The following is a 13450-nucleotide window of genomic DNA, read 5'->3' on the forward strand; positions in this document are numbered from 1 at the left end:
TGGATAGAGGACGGGGAGCAGTCCTCCCCACCGTGGGGAGTGGATAATCTCTCTGCAGCAAGAACTGTGAGGTCCTGGGCTATGGGCATGAAGGATTGCTTAGCTAAGTTATCCTGTTGCTTTCCTGACTTCACATTTCACGCCTAGATGGTGCTGCTGAGAGCTGCTTCTTCCTAAGACAGCTCTTGTGCGTACTTGATAAATATAATTATTATGAATCTTTTGAGATTTCTATGCTTCATAAGTGAATTTTCCTAATCTGTTTTGTTAGACATGCATTTAAATATGCCTATATTGTGTGTTACTCGAAGGATCGCTGTTAGGAATGTTTCTGTATTAGCCTCTAATACACTGGGCTACCTTATTCTCAAAGTCATTATTTCTAATTGCCAATAACAAAGAAAGTGTCCTTTCTCCACTTACCATCTTCCCATTAAATTACTTGTGTATGAATATGTGTGTGTGTGTTTGTCTCTTGGTGAACCTGAAATAATGAGGAGGGGAGCAAAAATAATTTGTTTGATTCTTATTCAGCAGTTTTCCATGTAAGGGTGGGAGGGCAGAATCCTGGTTTCTGGTCCTAGGTCTGCCACTGATGTACCTGGACAAATCCCTGTCTGATTCCAGGCCTTGATTTTCCCATCTATGAATGGGAGAGGCAGGGAGATTGGATTTGACCTAAGAGCTCTTCTTGCTTTGATGTCCTCTTGATTCTAAATTCTTACACTTCCTTCCTCTGAGCTAGCAGGGAAGCTTGGCAGGATGTCACTTTAAAAATCTCTTGCTTTATGAAATTGGATCGCCACAGATTTCCCCTCCAGAGCAGTGCTCCTGATACATTTAAGTACCTGTCCATTAAGTGTATTTATAGAGAGCTGAGGCAGGGAAAGATTCCTGGAGCTTACTGACCAAGGTCTCTTCCTACTGGAGAAGGACCTGAGATAAGAAGGTGACTTGGAGCTGATCATGTGGCTCATGGGGAAAGACAGGCCTCAGTTTATAAATGATTGGTTGGCCTGGCCTTCCCAAGTGCCATATCGCAAGTGGTGTCAGGTAGGCTGGCTTTAGTGACAGCCTGCTCTACAACGCCATCCTCTTGCTCAGTTCCTGTGATGTTCTGCTCTTTGCCACCCCCTCTCCCTGTGTGACTAAGCCTCTCTTTTCTTTGCCCTCTCCCCCTCCCCCGCAGTGTGGCTCTGCAGAATACATGGCCCCTGAGGTGGTGGAGGTCTTCACAGACGAGGCCACTTTTTACGACAAGCGCTGTGACCTGTGGAGCCTGGGCGTGGTCCTCTACATCATGCTTAGTGGCTACCCCCCTTTTGTAGGCCACTGTGGGGCTGATTGTGGCTGGGACCGGGGCGAGGTCTGCAGGGTGTGCCAGGTAAGTGCAACCCCAGGACCCATGCCGCAAGCCCTGGACATTCAGTGTGGCTGTGGGGGTGCCACGCAGGACTGGGATTCAGGGTTGTTCCTGATCTGAAAGGGATTTGATAGCGTCCCTTCCCTCCTCTGTTAAAGGGCAGTCCCAGGAAAAACAGAGATAAGCTAGGAGTTCAGGGGAGGGTTGTTCAAGAAGATGATACCTGAGCTGTCTTAAAGGGTGTTAAAAGTTCTCCAGGAGAAGGGGCACAAGAAATTCAAGTTGGAGAACAGCACAAGTAAAGACATGGAGGTATGAAACAGCTGCATGTGTGCAAGGAAGAAGAGTGGAAGCATAAGGTCGATGGTGGTGGGAGAGGACACTAGAGAAGTTGCCTGGAGTCAGTTCACAGATGATCCTCTATGAAAAGCCAAGGAATTTGGGCTTTGTTCTATAGGTGATATTCCCCACCCTTCATCCATCCAGCCCTCCAAGCAGCATAGCCACTCAGGCCTTCCAAGGGTGTTCCGTGAAATTTGATAACAGGGCTAAGCAGAGGGTTTGAGAAGGGGCCCTGGTCTGTGGCACACTCAAGCCATGCCCTGCAGCTGAGGTCAGTTAGACCGAGGGTAACCAGATCCATGACAGGCACATCCTGCTCACCCCCTGGCCAGTGTGGCCTTAGGAATAATCTTCTTTCCCTAGAACAAACTGTTTGAGAGCATCCAGGAAGGCAAGTATGAGTTTCCTGACAAGGACTGGGCACACATCTCCAGTGAGGCCAAGGACCTCATCTCCAAGCTCCTGGTTCGGGATGCAAAGCAGAGACTCAGTGCCGCCCAGGTTCTGCAGCACCCGTGGGTTCAGGGGGTGAGTGACTCCAGGGAGGGGCAGTGTTCCACCTCTTCAGGCCTGCAGCACAGCCGTGAGGAAGCTGTCGTACCAGCAAGTACTGCACACCCATCCCAGTGGCTGACAGCTGGAGGGAGACGGCATAGCAGCTTCAGTCCCGTGCATGCAGAGTGAACGGACTCCGCCCGGGCTGAGCCCCTGCACAAACATATCTTTGGCTCTAATTTTGGCCATAGACTAAGCCCCTGGCTGACTCATGCCTCTCGGGAGTGGACAGAGACCTCTAGTGGGTTGGCACATACACCCCACTATTGGTAGAAGTGCACAGTCTGGGAAGCAGCCTGGTGGTGTCATTTGGGACCTGTAGTACTGTCCCCTTATTCAAAAGTATCATTAGCTGAGGGCACCCAGAAGCAAGGCCTTATGGCCCTGCTTACCGTGTGGCTGCATCTGGGGCAGATAGGTTCTCCTCATGGCCCTGGGTGTCTGGGTGCAGTTAGCCTGAAAGGCAAATGGCGGTGCTTTCCCCCAGACTAAGAATAAGTCTTCACTAGGAAACATTTTTAAAAATCCTCCATGTGTAGTCACAGTACCTAACCTCTGCCCTTCCAAGAGCTCTGTCAGGCCCACCTGTGATTTACTGTGTCTCCTTGGTCTGCCAGGGCCTAGCCCTCCCCAGTGACCCTACTGGAGGAAGGAGGCAGGAGCAGCAGCCCCGAGTCACAGACAGGGACCCAGTCTAAGGCACAGAGTCTCCAAGTGGCTAATCCCCAGGCACCCCAGAGTTGCTGTCTTTACAGACACTGGCAATACAGTGATGAGTAAGACCCTGTCCCTGTCTTCATCTTCTAGTGGGGAGAGGTAGATTGGAATAAATTACAGGACAGGCTGATAAATGCTTATAAAAAGTGTGAGGGGCACAAAGGGACAAGGGTCCTCCTAGGAGAGGGAGGTAGCAGGGAAGGGGGATGCTTCACAGGGAAGTGACCCTTGAGCTGGGTCTTGGAGGAAGATTAGGAAGAGAAGGGGGAGATGAGGGGGCTCCCCATGCAGAGGGAGCCATGTTGGGGTCTATGACTTCAGATTGTACCTTTCTTGCTCTCTGCAGAAGGTCTGACTGTGCAAGCCAGCGCGGCCTAGTTCCTGTGCTGGGGGCCTGCCCTGGGCTGGCTTGGGTGGGGGCAGCGCTTGGAAGGAGGGAGCAGCGGTCACCCACACATCTGTCCTTCCCATTCTAGCAAGCTCCAGAAAGGGGACTCCCCACACCGCAAGTCCTCCAGAGGTAAATGCTCCTCCCACACCCAGTGCCCTTCTTTCCTTGGCTTCCCGCAAGCTCTCGGAGACAACATGTATCTCAGGATGCTCTGGCATCCTCCTTCTAGGGGCTCTCGGGCCTCTCTCTCCCAGCTTCCCCTCCCCTCCCTCTGTTCCCTCTGTTGTGTATCTGTTTCTTTCTCTTTTCTTCCTCCACCTAGATGGCGTCCCCTACCCTCCAGCACCTTTAAAGTCTCTCCTTGCTGTTTGCAAGGGAGATACCTTGGCCACTCGGACCCATTAGAACCAGGCTTACCTGTGACTGGAAAGCACCATTTACAGCCCAAAGACAGGCCTTTTCTGTGGGTTTTTCACACTTGGTTTTCTACTGCCACCGACTGGTGAAAGTAACAGGTGTCAGGGGCCACTGTAAGGCAGCAGGACCAATTGTCACATACACCAATAAACAATGGTCACCATGCATCAGATATTTACCACATACCAGACATGTTGCTAAGGGCTTTACATAGATTGTATCTGTTCATGATAAATTTAAAAGCAAAGTACTCCAGTTATCCCCATTTTATAGGTGAGAAAACTAAAGAATAGAGAGATCAAGTTTAACTTTCCCAAGGCCACACTGTAGCCTTAGGAGTTGGAGTTTGAACCCAGATCTCTTTGACTCTAGGACCTAGTGAGTACTGCCCTATTTCCAAAGGAAAAGGGTTAAAGTGGCTGAAGCATTGTGGGAAACCCCTTTGGGACCAATGTCGTGGCCAGTTTAGGAGTTACCCAGGGAAATCTATCTTATACCTTTATAGTCACAATTCATTTTGATCCAAAATGTTATTGTCCAGCTTGGGTTCCTACCTTATTTTCCAGAACTGCCTACAGATTCCTTGTGGCTATTTCCAAACCTCAGATCCACCTTAGATTTATTCAGCAAACCCCAAGTGCCCATTATATGTTAGCTGCTAGCCCTGAGCTGGGTTCTTGGGACACAGACAGGGAGAGGGATGTATATACAGCTGAGTTGAATGTGCTGTGTCCCTTCCTCTGGTAAAGATGTGGGCAGAGTCGTGGAGGCACAGAGGAGGGTGCTCTGAATGGAAGGTGGCATCAGCCCTGACTCTTAAGTCCAGGGACTATGCTTGAGGCTTGAAGGCCATTCTCAGAGGAGTCAAAGGCAGCCTCTGTGAAGATTCCAGACCCAAACAAGAACTCCCGTGCTGGCTCAGAGAAACCTGGTGGGAGTATAGGACTGCACCTGTGCTCCCTAATGGGCGTGCCCAGGAGCTGGCCTAGCTGAGCCCCGCTGAGTCCTGCCTCTCTCTTCCGCGCCTTTCCCCTGCCCCTGCAGGAACAGCTGCACCAAGGACCTGACGCTCTTCGCAGCCGAGGCCATCGCCCTTAACCGCCAGCTGTCCCAACACGAGGAGAATGAACTGGCAGAGGAGTCGGAAGCCCTGGCCGAGGGCCTCTGCTCTGTGAAGCTCTCTCCTCCCTCCAAATCACGCCTGGCCCGCAGGCGGGCCCTGGCCCAAGCAGGCCGCCGTGGAGAAGTGGGACCGTGCCTGACTCCCACAGCACTCTGACCCGCTCCTGTCATCCCTTCTAGGCCCTGGGCCTGTCCGGGCATTGCCCCTAGAAACCTGCGAGGTCACAGTCTGCAGAGCAGGCAGAGGGCCCTGATCTGCGTCTCCATTCAGGCCTTCCCATCCACAAAGACCCTGAGGTTCCCACCCAGCCCCCCATTCCCCCAGAGTCCTCAAGGAAAAAGCTTCTTCCAAAGGGATTGTCATTGAAAAGGAAAGCAATCACTTGTCGCTTTGCATAATCGCCTGTGGCAGGGACTTCTCTTTGCTGGGCTCCTTCCCACCTGCTCACCGGCCTGCAGATCCAGCGTGGATCCAGCCTGCTTTCCAGCTCACGGTGGCGTCTGCCAGGCTGCAGCCTTCGGGGAGCCAGATTTGAGCGGTGTCAGTTGACAGAGGCTGCCAGCGTGTGCCTCTTCTCTCTCTGCACTGTCACCCTCCTCTGATGGTCCTTCCCACCTTCCTCTGTCCTCTGGACGTCCTTTTTGTCTGTCTTCTCCCTTGGCTGAACCAAACCATCCTCCCACTTCAGGGAAGGACGGGGAGCCTTCCGCATTCGGGAAGCCAGATCCGTCTTCCAGTCTGCAGCACGGAGAAGCACATAATCTTTCTTCACCATGACCGAAACATGTCCCTCATTTATCATCCTCTACCTTGTTTGCGATTGCTGCTAAAGCCAGTATTATTTCATTTTAAAAAAGAAAAAGCCTATTTTTTTAACCGTGCTCTTCCAGCAAAGATGGAATTTTAAACTCCCACTGCAAGCCCAGGGCTGGTACGGAGGGTGGCCCAGGCCTGGGGCACTTAGCTGGAGCTCCGTGCTGTGGTGGAGCCAGAAGGGAGGCAGGGCAGGCCCGCTTGGGAGGCAGCCCTCTGTCCTGGCCCGAGCAGCGCCCGGTGCCTGCTGCCAGAGAGCAGGAGGGGGCACCGCTGTCAGATAAGCTGAGCTGTTGAGTTCCATAAAGACAGAGATTTGCATATGTCAGACAGTACAACGAGGCTATTATACATTGTTCTTGTTTTAATAAAACTGTTTTAAACTCTAGCTGTGGTCTTCCTGATGGTCCTTTCTTTACCTGGAAATGGGGAGAAGGAGCCAGGCCTCTGGACTGGGGCTGAGCGCAGCCAGGCGGGGAAAAGAGGCCTCTTGTCAGGATCTCTAAATATAGCATCTCATTTGATCTGAGTACAAGGCAAAAGGGATAGCATTGCTCTGCATTTTTATGTGAGGAAATTAAATTCATCAAAGATTACCAATTACCTACTCTGTGCCAGGACCCAGAGATGAGTCAGAAACAACCGCTGCTTTTTGGGATCGCCCCTCGCATGGAAGAGGCAGTGTCACCAACGATCACACAGCAGACTCCAAAAAATGCTTTAATAGATGTACCCTGTACACACCCTGACCCAGCTACCACAAGGAGGAACAGATTTCCCCTCTGTCTAAAAGCATTACCAAGCCTTTACTGCAGACCTGTGTGCACCCGGAACTGTACCTGTCCTGCCGGAGTTGGCAACAAAGAAAAATGGTACCTCACATCTTCAGCCTTCTTGGACATCATACAACGAACTTTCCTGTATGTCAGAACCAGGCTGGAGAGGGGTGGGGTGGGGCTGGACGGGGAAGGGCCTTTATATAGTCCCCTTAAGTGTCACAGCAGAAGGTGGGGTGCTGCTGGCATCTTTTCTCCCTGGGAAGAGTGGAGAGAGGAGATGAGCTCAGGGGCTCTTCAGTCTGGAGGGAATGGGCCGGGCTAGTAGCTCTTACACCAGGAAAGCCTCCATATCGATGCAATATGCCTTTTGTTGACAGTCTTCCCTTTGCAGTCGCTCTCAACATCCTCACATCCTTCATCTACCTGCAATGGGATCAGCTGGAAAAACAGGCCTGCAGAATCTGAGCCTCTTCCCCCAAGTCTCCCAGCCCCTAGGGGGACAAACCAGGGTATGAGCGCTTTCTCCAGACTTCAGCCCCAGCCTGACCAGTCCTTGTCCTGGGTGGCTCAGCAGGGATGTGACTTCAAGGGGACTTCCCGGACCAAGCCCTCTCCAGTGCCCACCCCTGCCCTGCATGCAACTCCAGCCAGGCTCCCATGCCTCTGTGCCTTTGTCCAAGCTGTGCCCTCTATCACCCCTCCTTCCACCCATGTCTGCCTTGCAAAGCCCCCTCTTCCTCCTTGGTTCTGTGTTTATGCCCCTGCACCTATTTTGGTTTTGTTATTTAGGTAGCATTATTGTGCACTAAGAAGTTTTCAAGCACTTAATTCTCACAGTAGTCCTCTGAGGTAGGTTCCATTACTTTACCCCCACTTAACATTAAGAAAAGAAAAAAACAGAAAGGAAAAATAGCTGGCCTAAGGCTGTCCAGCTAAGAATGGTGGAACTGAAATTCCTGACCAAGCCTAGGTGACCCCAGAGAGGCTCAGGACCCAGGGTTACACTGCCTGGATTCAGATCTCAGCTCTGCCACTTACTAGCTGGGAGCCTTGAGCCAGTTACTTACCTTCTGAGTGTCTCAGTTTCTTCATCTATAAATTGGGATGAGAGTGCCTACCTCCCAGTGCTGTTGTGAATTAATAAATGTTAAGTGTTTAGAGCAGTTCCAGGCACACATAATAAGTACTCAGTAAATGGTTGTTTTTGTTGTCATCTGCTGGGGAAGAATTTTTCAACTCCTGGTCCCAGGGGTGGAGATGAGTTTTCTCCCTTTGGCTCAGGGAGTCTTCTGCAGAAGGGCTTGTGTGGTGTGGAGACGGATCTGAGGCTTTCAGGATGGGCCAGGCCTCTGGCCCTCTGTAGGCTCCTCCTGCTGAGGCTGCCCTGGGCTTCTGGGCTGGAGTCTCTGTCCCAGAGGACAACTCTGATGCAGAGAAAGAGCTTGAGGTTGGGGACCAGGGGCCCTGGGTTCTGGTCCGGTCTCGGCCACCACTCGCTACATGACCCTGAGAAGTCCCTTGGGCCTTTCTGAGCACCAGGCTCTGGGCCCTCAGAGTCCCTTCCAGGCATGGGTCCTGGAACTGTGGGAGCCAGTTCCCCAGCGCCAGGGCTAATGCTTGGGGTAGGCTTTAGGAGAGAGCTAGCTGCAGCCAGCTGAGGTCACGTGTCTGAGCCCATCTGAGGGCCCCTGGGTCCAGGGATCATCAAGTCTTTCTCCCTCCCTGTGTCCACCCAGGGGAACCACCAGCCCCAGCTCCACAAACAGTGGTGCCTTGGTCCCATACTGGCTGCACCAGTTGTTTCAGGTCTGGAAGAGGCTGGGAAGCAAGGTCTCCCCCCAACCCAGGCTAGCCTTCTGTTGCCATGGTAGCAGTTGCCTTGGATGCCACTTCCCTGACTTCAGCTTTCTAACGGTCCAGGCAAGCTGCCTGTCCCCCAGGGGATCATTGAATTAATCACACTCTTTTCCAGAGTTTCTCACCTCTCGAGGAAAATAAACAGAACTAAACCAAGCTGGGGGCTTTTCATCCACTCTTCCTCCCCCACACTGGCACTTCTGGGAAGGAAAGAGCCTAGACAGACATACTCCAGCCTTTGCCTTTCACCAGGAGACAAAGAGGACAGAGCTTGTGATGGAAATCAGGAAATGTACCCACCCTTGGCCTAGCCACGCCCTGACCCTGGCCACCCTCTGAGTGCTGTAGGGGCTTTTTTTTTGGGGGGGGTGGGAGGGAGGGCTCAGCTGCTTGTGAGGGGTGGGGAATGGATGGGGTGGTTGGCTCTAGAGCCTTGCGCTTCCTTCTCAGTGTCTCCTTTAACTACTAGGGTAAGCACGTCACCTGAGGACAAACGTGCATTTTCTTTTTCAGAGATGATGGAGCCCAAATTCATACTGGGGAAAGAATTGCTAAGTTTCCCTCAACATTTGTAATCTGTGGAGGAGCAGGCATTACAGAGGATTTCAGTAGCCTCAGTGACACTCTCGTTGTCATGTGGGAAAGGATGCAGGCCTTGGCTGATTGTTCTGAACATACCATGTCCCTCTGAACATGGGGTTGCCAATTCCTCCCACCTAAAATAAGACAGTGGAGAAATTCAGGGCAGAGATCTGCTAGAATACTTCCCAGCTGAGCAGGGCTTCTATCAAGGACTCTAGGGCCATTCCTTCACCTCCCTATGTCTCAGTTTCCTCATAGGTTCAATAAAGGAGCTGAGATGGCTCTGTGGTTCTCTGCTTTTGTATCTGTCAATGGCTTGATGTGTCTTTCCTCCATATTTTCTCCCCTGACTCTTTCTGTGCCCTGAAGGATTTACAATGTCAAAGAAAACTCGAATTTAGAATCTGGTCTCCAGTTTTTGGAGGTCAGAGTGTTCTGGAATCTAGAACTCACAAGGCATAGGCATCCTCAACTCCGGGGTCCGCCATCCCCATCCCCATCCCCATTCATCAGATGAGGACAGTGGGGCTCAGGGAAGGAGGTGGCATATTATACAATAACAGCTGTATTATTATTCAGTAATAATAGCAATACTGGAGAGAACATCTAAACAGAAGGTCAATAAGGAAATAGAGGACCTGAACAACATTATAAACCAACTAGATCTAACTGACATATATAGAACACTTCACCCATCAACAGCAGAATATACATTCAAGTGCATATGGATCATTCACTAGGGTAAATTAAATGATAGAACACAAGAGACATCTAAATAAATTTTAAAATAGCAAAATCATAAAAAGTAACCTCTCTAACTTCATGGTATGAAGCTAGAAATAAAAAACAAGGAAAATTGGAATTTTTACAAATATGTGGAAATTAAACAGCACATTTTTAAACAACCAATGGGTTAAAGAAGAAATTACAAGAGAAACTGGAAAATACTTAGAAACAAATGAAAACAAAGATACAACATACCAAAACTATGGGATGCAGTAAAGGCACTGCTCAGAGGGAAATTTATAGCTACGAATGCCTATACTAAAAAAGAAGAAAGATCTCAAAATTAATAACCTAACTTTAAGTCTTGAGGAGCTAGAAAAATAAGAACAAAGTAAACGCAAAGTCAGCAGAAGAAAGGTAATAAAAAATTAAGATTAGAGCAGAGAAAAATGAAATAGAAAATAGAAAAACGATTGAGAATCAGCAAAACAAAAAGTTCTTTTTTGAAAAACTCAATAAAATTGACAAACATTTAGCTAAACTGACAAAGAAGAAAGAGAAAAATGCAAATAACTAAAATCAAGTTAGGAAAATGGTGATATCACTACTGACTTTACAGAAATAAAAAGGATTGTAAGAGAATATCACGAACAATTGTAGACCAACAAACTAGATCATCTAGAAGAAATGGAAAAAAATCTAGAAATACATCAATTGCCCAGCTGACTCAAGAAGAAATAGAAAGGGGGGAACCTAAGATGGTGGCTAGGTGAGACAGGGCAAAAAAACACCTCTGTGAAAAATACTAGATAAAAACCAGAAAGTGACCCAGAACACCACTTCCAATGATGCACCAGCCGAACAAGGTCTGCTAAATCTACAGGGACTGTGCATTTGGTGAAACCAGGAGTCTGCATTCTGAAACGAGTGAGTGAGTCGGCTGAAAGTCCCTTAGCCGCGCTGCGGTGTGGGGAAAAGGTGGGTTGGCATTTGGAGACGGACTAGTTCTTTAAAAAAAAAAAAGCCTGGGAGCAGCTGCAGATACGACAGGAGCAGGCTGGGCTAACGCCTCGGTGTCTGGTGTGGAGGATACCCCTTCCCACACCCACTGCTGATTGTCTCAGGCTCAGGGGAGCAAAGGGGAGCCAAAAGGAGAAAAAAACGCATGACTTGCAACCATCTCCCTGGCAGATGGGGGCACTCCTGCCCGGGGCCAAACCCACAGCACAGAGACGTGCCGAGAAACCCAGTGTGACAGGGAATCTTTCCCACAGCACCGCGCACATGCCACAATGTCCACCGGAGACAGTGGCCTTTAATACACCCATTGCTGATTGTCCCAGAGCTGGGAGGGCAGAGCTGTGTGGAAGGGGGAAGTTAACATGTCCCATTCAACCATCTTTGAAGCGGGCTTGGAACGCCCCTGCACAGCCCGGCGTCCCAGGGCTTCCCTGGAGGCCGGTGCACACTTGTGAGGTGACACAACCCTCCCTCCCTCAGCAGAGGTCCTAGAAGAGCACAGCAGGGAAGGGGGAACCACTCGGAAATCCCAGGGAACCTACACCAATACCAAGGACTTTTGGGTCAGCAGCAGAGAATAGCCTTAAATCTATGGGAACACCTGGGAGATTTGATTATTAAAGCTGCCCTTCCTCCCTAACTGCTCAGACACATCCCCCTCATTCAGGGTGGGCAGCACTGACAACACACCCAAATTAAGTACACCAATTGGACCCCACAATAATCAGATCCCCACACACCACAAAGACAAAGTTGGGGAGAACTGACTTGAGGGGAATAGGTGACTCACAGACGCCATCTGCTGGTTAGTTAGAGAAAGTGTACATCACCAAGCTGCAGTTCTGACAAATTAAAGATCAAGTAAAGCAAATGCCAAGAGGCCAAAAACAACAGAAAATCTTAAAGCATATGATAAAACCAGACGATATGGAGAACCCAAACCCAAATACCCAAATCAAAAGATCAAAAGACACACAGTACTTGGTGCAATTAATCAAAGAACTACAGACAGGCAATGAGAGCATGGCACAGGATATAAAGGATATGAAGAAGAGCATGGCACAGGATATAAAAGACATAAAGAAGACCCTAGAAGAGCATAAAGAAGATATTGCAAGAGTAAATAAAAAAATAGAAGATCTTATGGAAATAAAAAAAACTGTTGGCCAAATTAAAAAGACTCTGGATACTCATAATACAAGATTAGAGGAAGTTGAACAACTCAGCCTCCTTAAAGATCACAGAACAGAAAATGAAAGAACAAAAGAAAGAATGGGGAAAAAAATCAAAAAAATCAAAATGGATCTCAGGGATGATAGATAAAATAAAATGTCCAAATTTAAGACTCAGTAGTGAGCCAGAAGGGGAAGAGAAGGGTAAAGGTCTAGAAAGAGTATTCAAAGAAATTGTTGGGGAAAACTTCCCAAATCTTCTACACAATATAAATACACAAAGCATAAATGCCCAGCAAACTCCAAATAGAATAAATCCAAATAAACCCACTCCAAGACATATTCTGATCAGACTGTCAAATACTGAAGAGAAGGAGCAAGTTCTGAAAGCAGCAAGAGAAAAGCAATTCACCACATACAAAGGAAACAACATAAGACTAAGTAGTGACTACTCAGTGGTCACCATGGAGGCGAGAAGGCAGTGGTATGACATATTTAAAATTCTGAGAGAGAAAAATTTCCAACCAGGAATACTTTATCCAGCAAAACTCTCCTTCAAATTTGAGGGACAGCTTAAATTTTTCACAGACAAACAAATGCTGAGAGATTTTGCTAATAAAAGACCTGCCCTACTTCAGATACTAAAGGGAGCCCTAATGACAGAGAAACAAAGAAAGGAGAGAGAGAGATATAGGGAATTTTAACAGACATATATAGACTATTACATGCCAGGTCACTGGGACACACATTCTTCTCTAGTGGTCATGGATCTTTCTCCAGAATGGACTGTATGCTGGGACATAAAACAAGCCTCAATAAAATAAAAATTAAAAAAAAAAATTGAATTTGTTCAAAGCACATTCTCTGACCACAATGGAATACAAATAGAAATCAATAACCATCAGAGACTTGGAGAATTCACAAACACCTGGAGGATAAAAATGAGGGGGAGATGAAAACATTCATGGATAATCAAAAGCTGAGAGACTTCATCACCAGTAATCAGTCCTATGAGAAATGCTAAAGGGAGTTGAGCAGGCTGAAAGGAAGGGACACTAAACAATTGACTGAAACTACATGAAGAAATAAAGATTTCCAGTGAAGATCACATGGTAAATATAAATACCAATACTACTGTATTTTTGACTTATAACTCCACTATTTACTTCCTACAGGATCTAAAATAGATAAACTATAATGATAAATCAGTGGTTTTGGACTCAATGAAAAATAGGTAATTTTTGACAAGAACTACGTAAAGGTGGGGGAATGATGGCATATAGGAACATAGTTTATGTGTCATATTGAAGTTAAGTTGGTATCAAAGAAAAACAAGATCGTTATAGATTTAAAATGTTAAATTTAAGCCCCACAGTAAACACAAAGAAAGTATCAGAGAATATGACCATAGAGATGAAAAGTATAGTAGGGGTTCTAAGAAGTGGGGGAAGGGGCAATGGGGAGTTAAGAAATGAGTGTAGGGTTTCTGTTTGGGGTGAAGGGAAACTTCTAGAATGGATGGTGGGAAGGTGATAGCATTGCAACATTCTCAATGTGATTAATCCCACTAATGGAATGCTAGGGAGGGGGTGG

The 13450-nt window shown here is 48.1% G+C and overlaps 1 protein-coding gene across 10 annotated transcripts in view; it reads left to right on the plus strand.

Annotated features, from left to right (window-relative positions):
• Positions 1–6109, plus strand: part of MKNK1 (MAPK interacting serine/threonine kinase 1) — a 49217-nt gene extending 43108 nt beyond the window's left edge. For 6 of the 10 annotated variants that reach the window (XM_037827314.1, XM_037827313.1, XM_037827315.1 and 3 more), the window contains 4 exons: positions 1190–1384; positions 2069–2233; positions 3454–3497; positions 4830–6109. In XM_037827314.1, coding sequence (XP_037683242.1) covers positions 1190–1384; positions 2069–2233; positions 3454–3497; positions 4830–5064 — 639 coding nt within the window. In that variant the 3' untranslated portion in view covers positions 5065–6109. Of the gene's footprint in view, positions 1–1189; positions 1385–2068; positions 2234–3453; positions 3502–4829 lie in introns of those variants that run through there. The other 4 variants (XM_037827319.1, XM_037827317.1, XM_037827316.1 and 1 more) reach the window with 3 other exon arrangements.
• The last annotated feature ends 7341 nt before the right edge of the window (positions 6110–13450 follow it).

Source organism: Choloepus didactylus, chromosome 2, assembly GCF_015220235.1.
Source record: "Choloepus didactylus isolate mChoDid1 chromosome 2, mChoDid1.pri, whole genome shotgun sequence".
In the NCBI taxonomy this organism is placed as follows: Eukaryota; Metazoa; Chordata; class Mammalia; order Pilosa; family Megalonychidae; genus Choloepus; species Choloepus didactylus.